The 12841-nt window shown below is 41.4% G+C and overlaps 1 protein-coding gene across 1 annotated transcript in view; it reads right to left on the bottom strand.

Moving 5' to 3' along the window:
- Positions 1-526: 526 nt before the first annotated feature.
- The window catches only part of LOC118416221 (fibrocystin-L-like), a 14930-nt gene continuing 2615 nt past the window's right edge, over positions 527-12841 (bottom strand). Inside the window, exons 5-23 of the mRNA XM_035821305.1 lie at positions 11041-11148; positions 10506-10751; positions 10066-10199; positions 9483-9652; positions 8917-9108; positions 8281-8441; positions 7934-8053; positions 7666-7774; positions 7155-7427; positions 6840-6970; positions 6449-6587; positions 5911-6106; positions 5650-5717; positions 4921-5082; positions 4422-4601; positions 3882-4052; positions 3346-3551; positions 1073-2993; positions 527-693 (exon numbers count right to left, since the gene is read on the bottom strand). Of these exons, the coding sequence (XP_035677198.1) occupies positions 527-693; positions 1073-2993; positions 3346-3551; positions 3882-4052; positions 4422-4601; positions 4921-5082; positions 5650-5717; positions 5911-6106; positions 6449-6587; positions 6840-6970; positions 7155-7427; positions 7666-7774; positions 7934-8053; positions 8281-8441; positions 8917-9108; positions 9483-9652; positions 10066-10199; positions 10506-10751; positions 11041-11148 (4854 nt within the window). The remainder of the gene's footprint in view (positions 694-1072; positions 2994-3345; positions 3552-3881; positions 4053-4421; positions 4602-4920; positions 5083-5649; positions 5718-5910; positions 6107-6448; positions 6588-6839; positions 6971-7154; positions 7428-7665; positions 7775-7933; positions 8054-8280; positions 8442-8916; positions 9109-9482; positions 9653-10065; positions 10200-10505; positions 10752-11040; positions 11149-12841) is intronic.

Genomic DNA, 12841 nt, shown 5'->3' with positions numbered 1-12841 from the left:
AAATAGGGAAAAAATCATGTCGGCGGGCGCAGCGAAGATTAACCATACTGACCTGAATCCATTACCGGAAATTATCAAAATGGTTCCTTCCTCTCCTATCTGTGGTGATATTGAGGTAACTATCGGAGTGCTGTTCGTCCGGTAGGTATAGCTAGACAGCGTTTCTGTAGTTATTCCACCTGGAACGGTCAGGACAACCGTGCAGTTCTGCTCCACCTCAGAAAGATCTGTCAAAACTATGCAAAATGCGGCAACCGTTAGTTACGCTGTTTTTAAAGATACTACTAAAATTGAATTTAGTACCACCAAACATTTCAAAGAGTACACCAGAATTTGAAGAACGAGTGTTTCGTTTCATTACAAGACAGTAAGTTTTCCATTTAAAGAAAATAATTTTTCTTGGATTCAAAAGAATTCTACTGAGTATTTGCCAGTTATGACAACAGCTATTTGACTGAATGCTCATTACATCCACAATTTTAATATGGATTTAGCCAAAACATTGTAAGCAGGCGTCTGTTTGGAACTAAAAAGAATAATGTTTACCGTTGCATCTGGAGGGAGTTAAGCAGCTGAGTTGATCCCTTGATATGTTAACAACAGCACATGGCTCCCCGCACAGAATGATTGACGTGTTGTTGGGATGGAAACCGGACCCACTGATGACGATAAGCTGATGACCACCGAAACTACCTGCGGCATAAACCAATGAGGTACAATGGTTGAAACCTTGTTTGACTTAAGTTCTCAAAACAAATGTTGTAACAAACATTCACGTAATTGTTAGACTGACTATGGCAATACAATCCTAACATTTGTAACAGTTGCTTCATTTCCTCTTGTAGACCTCAGTTAATGTTGTTACTGATGTCGCCTTTTGTTCCACCCAGTGGACAGCTTACCACAAGAAAGTTACAGTTATACAGAAACAATTTGGCAGACTCACTTTGTCGTTATAGTATGTTTATTGTCATTTTACTTTATTGTATACGTCAAGTGATAAAACAGCATAAATGAAATTCAACTAATATGAAAAAAAATTGTTTCAGTAGGAAACGTAAACTTTTCGTACCTTCTGTTTCTGACACCCCCGTCACTTGAAGTTGAACTTCAAACGTAGCATTAGATAGAGCGTCTCCAAGCCCAGTCACTGACACCTGCACCGGATACACACCTGCGAACCTCACACCTGTGGTACAGGTGATCACTGTGTCGTTACTGACAACATCAGCACACTTCTGTCCTCCGACAAGAACATGAACACCTGAAGTTCTGTTGGAAAAGTTCTCTCCAAATATGGTCAGATTTTCACCGGAGACACCTATTCTGGGATACACAGAGTGAATAAATGGAGTTCTGTCTTGGTCGTATAAGAATGTAAAAGACTCTGAATCCACATTATTCACCGTCACAAAACCTTCTGTCTCGCCACTTCCAGGGGGAGTGGTACATCTGATTTCAGCAAAGTCCACAGAAAGAAAAGAACATGGTTTCTTTCCGATAGTAACGGTAGTGTTGCCCTGTACATCAAAACCTTGTCCAGTCACGGCAATCTCAGTGCCACCTGCCACACTTCCCTGGGATGGAGCTATATCTGTGACAATGGGAGAAATTGTGACTACATTTGTGGTATTGAAAATAGCAAAACCCCTCTGGTCGACATTAAAAGCTACAACATGATGGCCGGCAGTGGCGTTTATAATCCAGCATATCACAACGTGCTTGTTAAAAGACCGTATGTTGCATGGGTGGTCTCCTACAGTGATGTTCACTGACGTCATGTCATCCGGGAAGTTTGACCCGACGACTGTGACCTCTGTCCTCCAATATGGCGGCTCTTCTTCAGTGTTGTTTCGCATCGTAGCCATAGTTATTGATGAAGACACTGTGGTTAATCCTAGTATAGACATGTTTTCAGGAGAGTATGGAGAAGTTGTAGGCAATATCGTGGTTGCCGCGCGTGTAACTGGTTGAGTTTCCATGTTTGTTGGAGACATTGGGCTATTTACATTACCTGCCCCTGTCGTAAAGTTATCAACGACTAATGCATCCGTTGTCACTGTGGTGGCCGAACCTGTGGTTAGATTTCCATCCAATACAGTGTTTGTTGATGTATTCATTTCAGCCTCAGTAGATGCGACTTCTGTAAAATATACTTCATCGGTTGTTTCAGTAAAGGCCGTAACTGTCACCTCTGATATTGGCCCATCCTCAGTGCTCATTGGATGGATAGATATAGGGCCGGTGGTAGTGCTCGATGTATTTCTGACCGAAGTCCCGAGTGTTACGTTAGAATCTGGTGTAGTTCCAGCTGTATTGACGGGTGTAGTGTCAGATTCATTGTAGGGTCTGGTAAAAAGTGAAGTGTAAGCTGCATTGACAGATGAGTTTCCATGGGTAGTATCGGGCGTGGTTTCCGGTGTTTCCGTGCTCGCTTCTGCAAACGTCCCATTGGATGGATCCATCAGAGTTACATTTTGTGCAGCTGATGACATATGAGTTACAGCAGTTGTGTAATTGAAATTGCCGTTCTCTGTAGTGTTCCATACTGTGTCAATTGTAGCGAGATCCATCCAAAATGTGTCAACTCTTAAATCATCAATAACTGGAATATTGTCCGAACTGTACTGAAAATCACAGTTTGTGAGACACATCGATTCGGCGTTGCCAACAACAACAGAAACCTGATATGACGTGTTTGTAGTTCCTATTGTACTTGAGTCTGTTTTACACACGACGTTTGTGTATGAAAGTTCGATTATCTCACACTGGAGTTCTTCTCCTATGACAACTTTGGTCTCATACCCAGCCCTGTGGAATCCACAGCCAAATATGGAGATCCTTGTTCCACCGGCGACAGATCCGGAGGATGGTGCCGGACTCATAATTACCGGAACAACTAAAAACATGGCATTCTCTTCCAAAATCACGGCGTTTCCGTAATTTGCTACCTTGAGAGACACGGGCAGTGTTGCTCCTGTTGGTAGTGTTTCCTGTACAACACAAGGTTTCGCGGTTATCCATCTAAACCGCTCCTTTTGAATTATTTCATCAACAGACATACGATGTATTACATATAGTGACGTCAACTCTTTTTACCAAAATCAAATACGTTAAGTACACACGTCGTTTAGAAGATGGCACATTCGGAGAAATGATACCTTTTAGATGCCATTTATATGAATGTTTAAATGCTTATAAAGTAAAGGGGAAAATAATTTCATTTCAATTCCTTTTGAATGCGCACTAACGAAGCCTTGTATTTCTTTAATTATATAAAGTGTGCTAAAGCGAAAACTAATAACTAATAGAAAATAGAATGAATCTTTATGGGATTTCACATACTTGATCGTTGACGGTGCACACAATCTTTGACTCGCTGACAGTAGTGACGTTACAGTTGTAGTGTCCGATGTGGACCCGGTTGCCGCTAACCGTGTTACTGAAGTGTTTCCCTTCCAAAACAACCTCGGTTCCAGCTGCGCCGACTAGCGGAGTGATTTTGGTAACTACAGGTGTGTGGCTGTCGGAGAATGTGTAGCTGAGGATGTCTGAAAACAGATCATGGTAAATCGTCAGGTAGAATTGAATCTTCTTTGCTTTGGCAGAAACAGAGCAGAGAAAAATGTAGTTCATGTAAACGGCTACAAGTGATCATTTGGTGGTCATTTCACATTATCAAATTTTCATAACATCCTAGTTATCTAATCCTGACTTACCAATGCTTATCTGCTCATGCCACTACAACGGTTTATGAAGAGCACTTTAGTGCAAACGCATAGTAAAGTTGTCCTGCAGCGTATTTCATAGAATTCTGAGTTACTTTCTATTCACGGTAGAAAAGATTGGAACTCTATATAAAGGAAAATATTAGTATTTACCGGTTTTGTTGTCCGCAAAGATTCCGCTGAAGGCGAGCGCTATTTTCTCAATTTCTTCCGTTCTGTCCGTTACGATAACAGTCCCGTTGATTATGATGTCCTGTTGTGATCCCATGAATTGGCTTTCATAATTATAGACTCCAGGATTGATGAATTTGAACGTAACAGGTCCTTTTAACAACAAAATAAGATTATAAAAAATACGTATTTTAAAAAGTTTAAACTTCGAAAAGAAAGATCTGTTGTGTTGGAACAAATTTAAACTTTTTCAACTATGGATTCTACTAACACAGATAAGCTTTCATTCTGATAAAGGTATGCGTTAATATCTATACAGAACACGTGCCTTTTATGCAATTTCAATTGATATATTAGATACTGCTTGACTGAAATCGACTTAATAATGATGTGAGTCTCAAATATAGCTTCAAATATAGCTAATATTGAAATCAATAAAAGTAATCGAGAATTGTAAGGTTTTCAAGAGGTTGCAATATCCAGATGTCTAAAAGTGCTCTACTAAAATCAATAGCTCTTTACCCTTATCAGAAGAAAATGAATCTTCCAAAACCACAGTGTCGTTAGCGTTGGTGACTGAGATCCTGTGTACACCATTCGATAGATCAACCACGCCCTCTAGCGTTGACCATTGCCACTCCACTACGTCGCCAGTCTTACACTCCAGTACTTCTGGTTCCCATGCCAACACTGAACCAGAAACTGAAAGCGTAAAAAGAGTTTTAGATGATGAAGATTGCTTGTGTGAAGAAAATGTATCTTTTGATATAGATTGTAAAGATTCTATCCCTGACAAATTACTAAAATCTTAACAATGCTCAATTTCACTGTGTTGACTATTTGAAGATAGTTAACTATGTGAAGATAGTTCAAATAGTCATCAATAGAATGTGGATTCAGTGGGCAAAAATTAAAAAAAAATTTCCATCCAAAGCTCATATGAAAATATAAATATGGCATCCGAAATAAAGCTACTTCTGTCGAAATTGACCTCTTACTGTAATATAGCTTAGGGTCTTACCGACATTTATGACACGGTACCTCCTGACGTACGGTCGCGTTACACACAACAAGGTGGTCTCAGATATCTCCTGGATGTCGCAAAGGACAGGTCCAATTTTAACTTCCGTTGCAGAAATGTTTGTTGGAAAACCTTCGCCATTTATACGTAGTTCCGTTCCACCTAGGTTTAAGAAAAAAAATTAGTGTATCAATAACGACACCTAGCTTTAAGGGATAATTAGTGTATTAATAACAACAAGAATAGATTTGACTAGCACTATTTCGAATATCCCATGGAACCAGTCCAGGCAGCTGTCTTGTTCAACTTAGGCCGCTGACGCTTAGCACTGAGGAAGGCGTTGATGCTAATGACTTGAATTTGATGCTAATGACCTGACTGTTGATGGGCGGATTTCAGGTTGGGGTGAATGTAGTTGAGGGAGTTAGCTTTCATAAGAATTAGTTCACGGAAAATGGTGTAGTCAGAAAGCGTTAACACGGGTCTTTCCATGTTCAGCGTATGACATGTTTATTAAATGTGTGGATTTCGATAACAATCGTGAATGTGTAAGGCAGAAAAATTGTCTTGAATCCTTGTCAAAAGTTAGTTTTTCCATATATATATAGCCTTACTGAAAACTCAACAACCCTAATCTGAATGTGACCGCAACCTTGATTCGGCCCGACGGAAAATGAATGACTTATTTTGCACCTTTTGTTATTTTTCAGCAGAAGCTGCCAACATTACCTGCTAACGAGCCTTCGATGGGAGAGATGGTGTCAACCCTGAAGACGTACTCTATCTCCAAAGGGTTTCTTGAGAGGAAAAAAGCATGTCAGAAATTTAAAAAAAAATCGAGGTTAAATTTTGCCCTAAGATTATTAATGCTGTAAGTAATCCATGAAGCGTCAACAATTCTAGTTGAGCTGCTTAGATTGCCTTAAAAAGACGTTAAACAAAGAAAAGTGCAAATCAAACAACAGCAAAGAATCATGACATTATCTTCACCTGCTGTAGGCATATCCGACGCCATCTACGTAAAGTAGTACAGGGTATCGCCCCTGGGGTTGTGGTGGAAGGATACATGAAATGTTGTTGTCGGTGACCAGGTCCGTTATCTCACATATATTCGACCCAATAGTCACAGATATTAGAGAATCGTTGTTTCCGAAAAGAAAGCCCTCTAGCTGCAATATGTCACCTCCTAGGGAAAGTAGAAAATACTCATTGTTTATAGCTTTAGCGTTTATATGTGTTGCTATTGTTATACTAAATGGCTGAATGGCATAACAATGCATTTCTGCTGACTAACAAGTGATCGGATAAGGCATCAGTGCTGAATTGAATCTAAAGTAAATACATATCCACTCGAAAACGTTTCAAACATCTCGAGACAAAGAAAGTGAATTTACACCAGAATTCATCAGTCTTAAACATGCGCACTTAATGAGTAAGTTTAGTTACATGGCAAAATTTTGAATGTCAATTGTGAATTAAAATATGATATTCATGATGGTTTAATGTGTAAGAACGAAGTGTTACTCACCTGACACTGAAACGTTCGTTGGCATGGAAACCGTGACGACAGGTGTAATGGAAGGGCCGTATGTAAATGCGCCTTCCAACATGGCGCTGGCCCCACCCACTTCTACCGTGACGTTAGCCACAGTGTTAACATTATCCACCTATCAGAGAAAATATCAAAATTAAATGATGTGGATTAACCACGGAAGCTAGTGGCTGCTTTTATTCTCTATTAGAAACTGGAAACTGCCATTGACTAGACGAGCTTTTGTACTCTGTCTTTTGTGTAATTGATCACAAAAGGGTTTAAAACAAAATTTAAAAGCATAAATGTAGGATATTGATAAATTGTAAGTGTTTTGTAACTTCAAGCAGTAAAAATAACCAAGCAGAAAATGTTGTAAAGTACTTACTATTGCAGGCGTTGTGCACTGTATCGTCCCAGAACCAGAGTTATCCTCTTCGACGGAAGTGCAGAGTTCTTTTCCGATCCACACGGTGGCGTTGTTGATACCATCCCCGTGCAGAGTCAGAAGTGTTCCCCCTGAATGAAAGAATAAGTTTCACGTACAATTCCTTAAGTTTATCACAACATGCACCTAATGCTGCTACAAATGCATTGAAATAACAATTCTAGAATGCTACTCTTGACCTAGCACGTGCGCATTCCAGATTACGAGATGACTTGTTCGAATCACATAAAACCACAACTCAATCATGTGACTTACCAGCAGTGCTACCTCTAATAGGCTGAATCCCTGTAAGATTCACGCTGTAGGTAAACGTCAGGGGTCCTTGCAAGTTTATAGCGTAACCATGGGGATGGACATAAACAACAACATGGTGCACGCCGCCAGACGTCATCAGCCCGACAGTGCACCTGACACTTGTCGACGTCACGGAGACCACATCACAGGTGACGTCACCCACTGTGACATTTATGGCACCCAATTCGTTTGGAAATCCAGAGCCAGTGACTTCTATTGTTTTACCTGCGGAACCTGCAAAGGGATAGAAAAACATTATACGAATATTTCACACAAAAAAACACTTCTAAGATATGCTACCTGTGATCATTTAGTTAGTGCAGTGTCAGAAAGCTCTTAAAGTGAGAAGAGTATCATAGCCTGAAAATAACATATATGAAAAGGAAACATGTAGTACTATAACTTTGCTGAATGGAATCAAAGCTGTCATTTGTAGCAATAATCAAACTTGATCGATGGAAAATAAAGTTACCAGAGGAAGGGTTGACTGTTGTGGCGGTTGGCATGGAGACGGTCGTATAGTAGAACGTACAGTCACCATGGTAACAGGTAGACGGGATGTCGTTCACAGTCACAGTAACCTTTAAGAAAGACAATATCCAATTCATCATATGGTGTCTTATTTTTGCTATCATGTATGATAGTAATAGTAGTATGCAATAGACCTTTCAGGATCCAGTGGGTAAAATATCACAATGCCTGTCTCTCTTTTCGTTTGTTTGCTTAGTAAACGTGCCCACCTGAGGTTCCATATGCGGCGTCGCTAACATGTCCCCTGGTATTGGAGACAAGATGACCCCGCCGTCGATGATGTAGTTTATCACTTGCGGGTCATCACCATTAAGAGACACATTGAAAACCTTCAAAGCGATTGAAAGATCAATCAATTGTTTGAAGATTAAAAATTGAATGTTGAGGTATCTTCTATTTTCAAATGTAAAACAGTTTTACAAAATATCTATGAATAAAAGTACCAGCAAACAAGTACGAAATCAATGTTATATACTATTCCTACCAGACTTACTTCGTTGGTTATAGGGAGAACAATTTGCCAGGGAATCATGGCCACCAAGTGGTGTCTTAATACCTGGAAGTCTGGTGAATCACATGGACCCCCTGTGAAGGTTAGCGTCCACTCTGGACTAACGCAGTCGCCATGTTTGTCCACATGTAGGCCGTAACCACGTAACTCTGGATACTTGTCCAGCAGCAAGGTCTGTAGGTCATGGGCACTAACCTGTGCACTGACTGAAACAGACATGGCAACCGAAGTCAAAGATTCTGAGAGACTAAAAGCGATAAGCCTATCAAATAGGTCTCAAAGTCTCTCAATGGTTTATTGGCTAATAGTAGAGGACTTAACAGCAACCCTTGTAGTCTTAGGGTAGTGATGGAACGGAGACTACATGTACATAGTACTGAGTGTGGATGTTCAGAAATGCAATAAGACAGAAAATAGAAGGAAGATCTCATAAACTTTCTGAAATGTATGATCATCTGTCTTTTTTGGGGCAAAATTGCCGTGATGTGATGTCACACGACCGGTGGATTTCGCATTCTTAATGATAAAGAGTCCCTGAGTAGTGCTGTTCAGTCGAAAAAAATCAGCTCAGTTTTTGGCTGCGTTGGAGGTCACGATCCAGTCTTGTTTCAGAATGATTCTATCGACGCAGATAAACTTTCACAGTAACAGAAATATTTGAAGATTCAGATAATAACCTACCTGTTACGTAACTTTCATTGTATCCTATGCTAAAGTAGCCCCCTACTTCCGGCGTTGCACGTGACCTCCTCACCACCATGATCACCCACGTGGGTCCTTCCACTGCGTCTGAGTACATGACGACGTTACTTTCTGCTGTCACGTCACCAGCTGTTGCCGTCATGTCGGCCACGGCGAGCAACGGTATCGCGCCTGCGCACCCGGCAGGGTTAAAGGTCAATGTGTATACATCCTTATCAGTCTGTGTAACCGTCAGGTCTTTGATGATACTACCACCCGGACGAGCAGGTACTGTGTCGTTCGACTGGGCCACTAAAAAAAATATTACACCGTGTTTTATTTCATCACCAATGAATCTACCTGATGTGCAAATGATAACAAACTGTATATAATCATGTAATAATTGGCTTGTTTCAAATCAACTTGAATATCAACAAATAAACGTGCTAACGTTACTTTTCAGGATTTATCTAAAAGTAGACTATCATTTTATCATTATATGGAAGTTAGCTTAACGTCAGCGCAATACTGATATGAAAAGAGAGAACATCATAGTTTCTGCTTACCGGAAACTGGACTTGCTGCAATGAAAAACTCATCAACATACGCCGGCCGACCGGAAATGACGCCAATGTGAATCCACAAAACGTGCAGTCTCGTTCCCTGCTTCTTCCGGTCGTTAAAAAACTGATCATCCTGCGTGAGGTTGCGGAGATCTGCGCAGGTGTACTGCCATCTGCAGTTAGGAAATCAACAAGAAATGAATATCTATTCCAATAGGCTTTTTCCAAATGATTATAGTCCGTAAATCTTTAAAAATGTTTAAACCGTATCAACAAGAAGTGACCCTAAATATTTATGTCTTACAATGATTGATTTTTGCTGGAGTTTGCTGCGCAATATGAGTTTACATATCCATACATGGAACTGAAAATCCTTGAATTTACATCGCTAAAATGCATGGTAGGGATGTTAGATGTGTTGCCAATGGATTTACTTAGGGATATGGGAAAAGACACTGGGGACTACAAGATCACTGCTTTAGCTGATGTTAAAGCAGACATAAGTCTGTATTATAGCAGATTATGCACACTAAGTATACTATCTGATAGTAAAGGCTTCTCCGCAAGACGGTAAGACAAGACTTACTTTTCATCTTCTGTGGCTTCTGGGAAGATTTGATAGTGCCTCCACGCCGTTCTGATGTCATCAACAAACTTGTTGTGGTACCGGAGCTGGACAGCAAGACTTCGGGCAACATGGCCCTTGTAGGCGAGGCACACCTGTCACACACAGATAAGTATATTGCATTGTGTACATGTAGACGTATAGAAACAACCTCGCATTGTAGTGTTATACTGCTTTAGCCCTTATAAATGACAGTCGTGCATGAGTAAGGCAAAAATATTGTCTAGGATCCTTGTCCTCATATTTCAGTGCGCATGTGTAGCCGTGATACACTCCGGTCAAGGTAAAAGACCAAGATCCGGCCTTGCTAGTTAGCTAGAGGTTTTCTTGTTTGGACGTTTTTAAAACTCGACAGAAGCTTTGAAGAATGATTAATGTCATAAATCGTTACTAAGCCTTACAATCGGGTAGTCGTCAACGTCAAACATGGGGATGGCCTCACTATCCTCACGCATCTTCACCCGACCGTGCCCGAAAAGGTAGGCGGGGAGACGGAGGGACGCCCGTCCGCAGTACGGCTCGGTGTCCCGTGACAGGGTACCCCACACGGTGCCATGCACCGTCTCGTAATCACGGTGGAACAGGACATCTGAGGGCACAGGCTGTACACACTGAACTGTCAACATGGCTTCCACTGCCTCCTGGATCTGTTCAATGGTGAATAAGCCATTGATAAGTGCCCAAACGTGTGTCCGTCCCTGTCTATATTTCTCCCCACCCCACTCCCCTATCTCTCGCCCATGCAAACACACACACACACACGCGCATTCATATGCACAAGTACACTCCGAACGTAGCACACTTTATGACTAGGAAACTATTTACCGTAATTAGATGGAGACTTTTTAAAATGAATAGTATTGAATGGATAGTCACTCAACATCTAGTGTCACTATCAATAAATATGCATCGTATCGGTTTCTACGATTCACCTACCTGTAGGGCTGTGGCAGCAGTAGGAATAGGTTTGGACCTGACGCCGTCCCAAAGGAGGGAAAACTCCTCCGGTCCATTACTTTCGTCAGGTATCTGTATCGCTATCGTCTGGAAAGAGATAACAAAAAGACGCATATTACTATTACTCAATACAGAACCAAAAGTAATCTGAGTCACATATACACAAATCATCTTACAAAATACCTGAAAGGATTACACAACATTAACATGATATAACGTAAACAAAATATTTACACCATCTTCTTGATATCTGCACATTTTGGGGGTTTTTGAACGTCGCGCTTCTGGGATCATTTTACCCGCCTGGCTAGAAACCGGAAATGACGTTATTCGAAGAACAAACAGGCTCAAAATGATGGCGGGAAGCTATTGTGTTTACAGCCATTTCTAGACTGTTTCGTCGTGAAATTTTGCCTTATTCTCTCAACATACTTTGCAGTGTGTTGTGGGATATTACTAAGACATTTCTAAGGATGGTGTCAGTTGCCCAAAGTTGTTGGTTCGTGGGAATAGTTGGTCAGGCAGGTTCGTCGGACGAGATTGTATTTTTCGCCAGCTTAGCGATCTGTTCTGTGCTCGGCATATCTTGAAGACGACAGTTTTGATGCTGCCTTGAGCTCTCCATCTTTCCCGCAGCCAAGCTTTGGCCAAGCCAGAGACGCCACGAAAACACGATCGGTACAAAAAGGCCGGAGGTAGGTAGATACACTTGATTATAAATGTAAACAAAGCCAATGGTTGTTAGAACATTCTGCCACCTCCCTCGATGTGCGTGAAAAGGTAAACCACTAAAGACTGTGTCGTGGGGCCGCGTAGCACAGTGGTATTGTATTCGGCCCGTGATCGAGAGGTCGCCGGTTCGAATCCGCCTACCGTGATGCCGGTCTTGTGCCCTTGGGAAAGGCACTTTACACGACTTTCCTCACTTTACTCAAGTGAAAAATGAGTCGTCCCTCGGATAGGACGTTAAATGGAGGTCCCGTGTATGGGGAGAGCCATACCCCATGCACGTTAAAGAACCCCCACACGTGCGATGGTGCGGTGTGCGTTGGTGCAAATCCTTCTGTCGGGAGTTGGTGATTCACTTCAAATCACCCGGATGGAGGCCTGGCGAACCTCTGTCTCGTATCAGCCACATGGTGAATTACATCATTCACCCGGACGGGAGACCTGGCGCATCCCCGTCTTGTAATTAGCCTACGAAAGGGTATGTCACCCCGTAAGGGGCGGTATAACCCCGTCGTGTGTAGACATGTGCGAACATGTCTACATTTGATCACGTCGACCGATGATGACTAAAGACTGGCGCACCAATATGATACGGCCCTGTATGAATGCTGTTGTTTGACAAACCTGTAAGGTATTATCCTCCACGAGTCCTTCGCTACTATCTCTTTATTCTCGAGTGCTCAAATGTGAAGACTTTTTACTAAACAGAGAGTCAGACAAACCGATCTGATTCGTCTGCCATTGTGCGCTGCAGTACACCACGCGCGCGCCGCGCGGAGCTGTTTTGCAAATGACGGCACAACTTATTTCTATATGTTGCAATATGTATGCTTAGCTTATGTGCTATCTGTGTACGTAATCATCAGCAAATCTGATGATTACTAAATTTGCATTATAATAATGAATATTTACTACATCAAAACAATACCACCAGCTTCAAAGCTAAATATGTGATAATTTTTGCTAAGTTAACTATAAACAGTTTTCTCTACTTTGTATTGCCTACTTTATTGCTATCATTTGCCGAGACAATGTAGATGTACGTACTTGC

Source organism: Branchiostoma floridae, chromosome 5 (assembly GCF_000003815.2).
Source record: "Branchiostoma floridae strain S238N-H82 chromosome 5, Bfl_VNyyK, whole genome shotgun sequence".
Lineage (NCBI taxonomy): Eukaryota > Metazoa > Chordata > Leptocardii > Amphioxiformes > Branchiostomatidae > Branchiostoma > Branchiostoma floridae.
The sequence above is the reverse complement of the archived record's forward strand: the minus strand, read 5'-3'. Positions and strand labels throughout refer to the sequence as shown.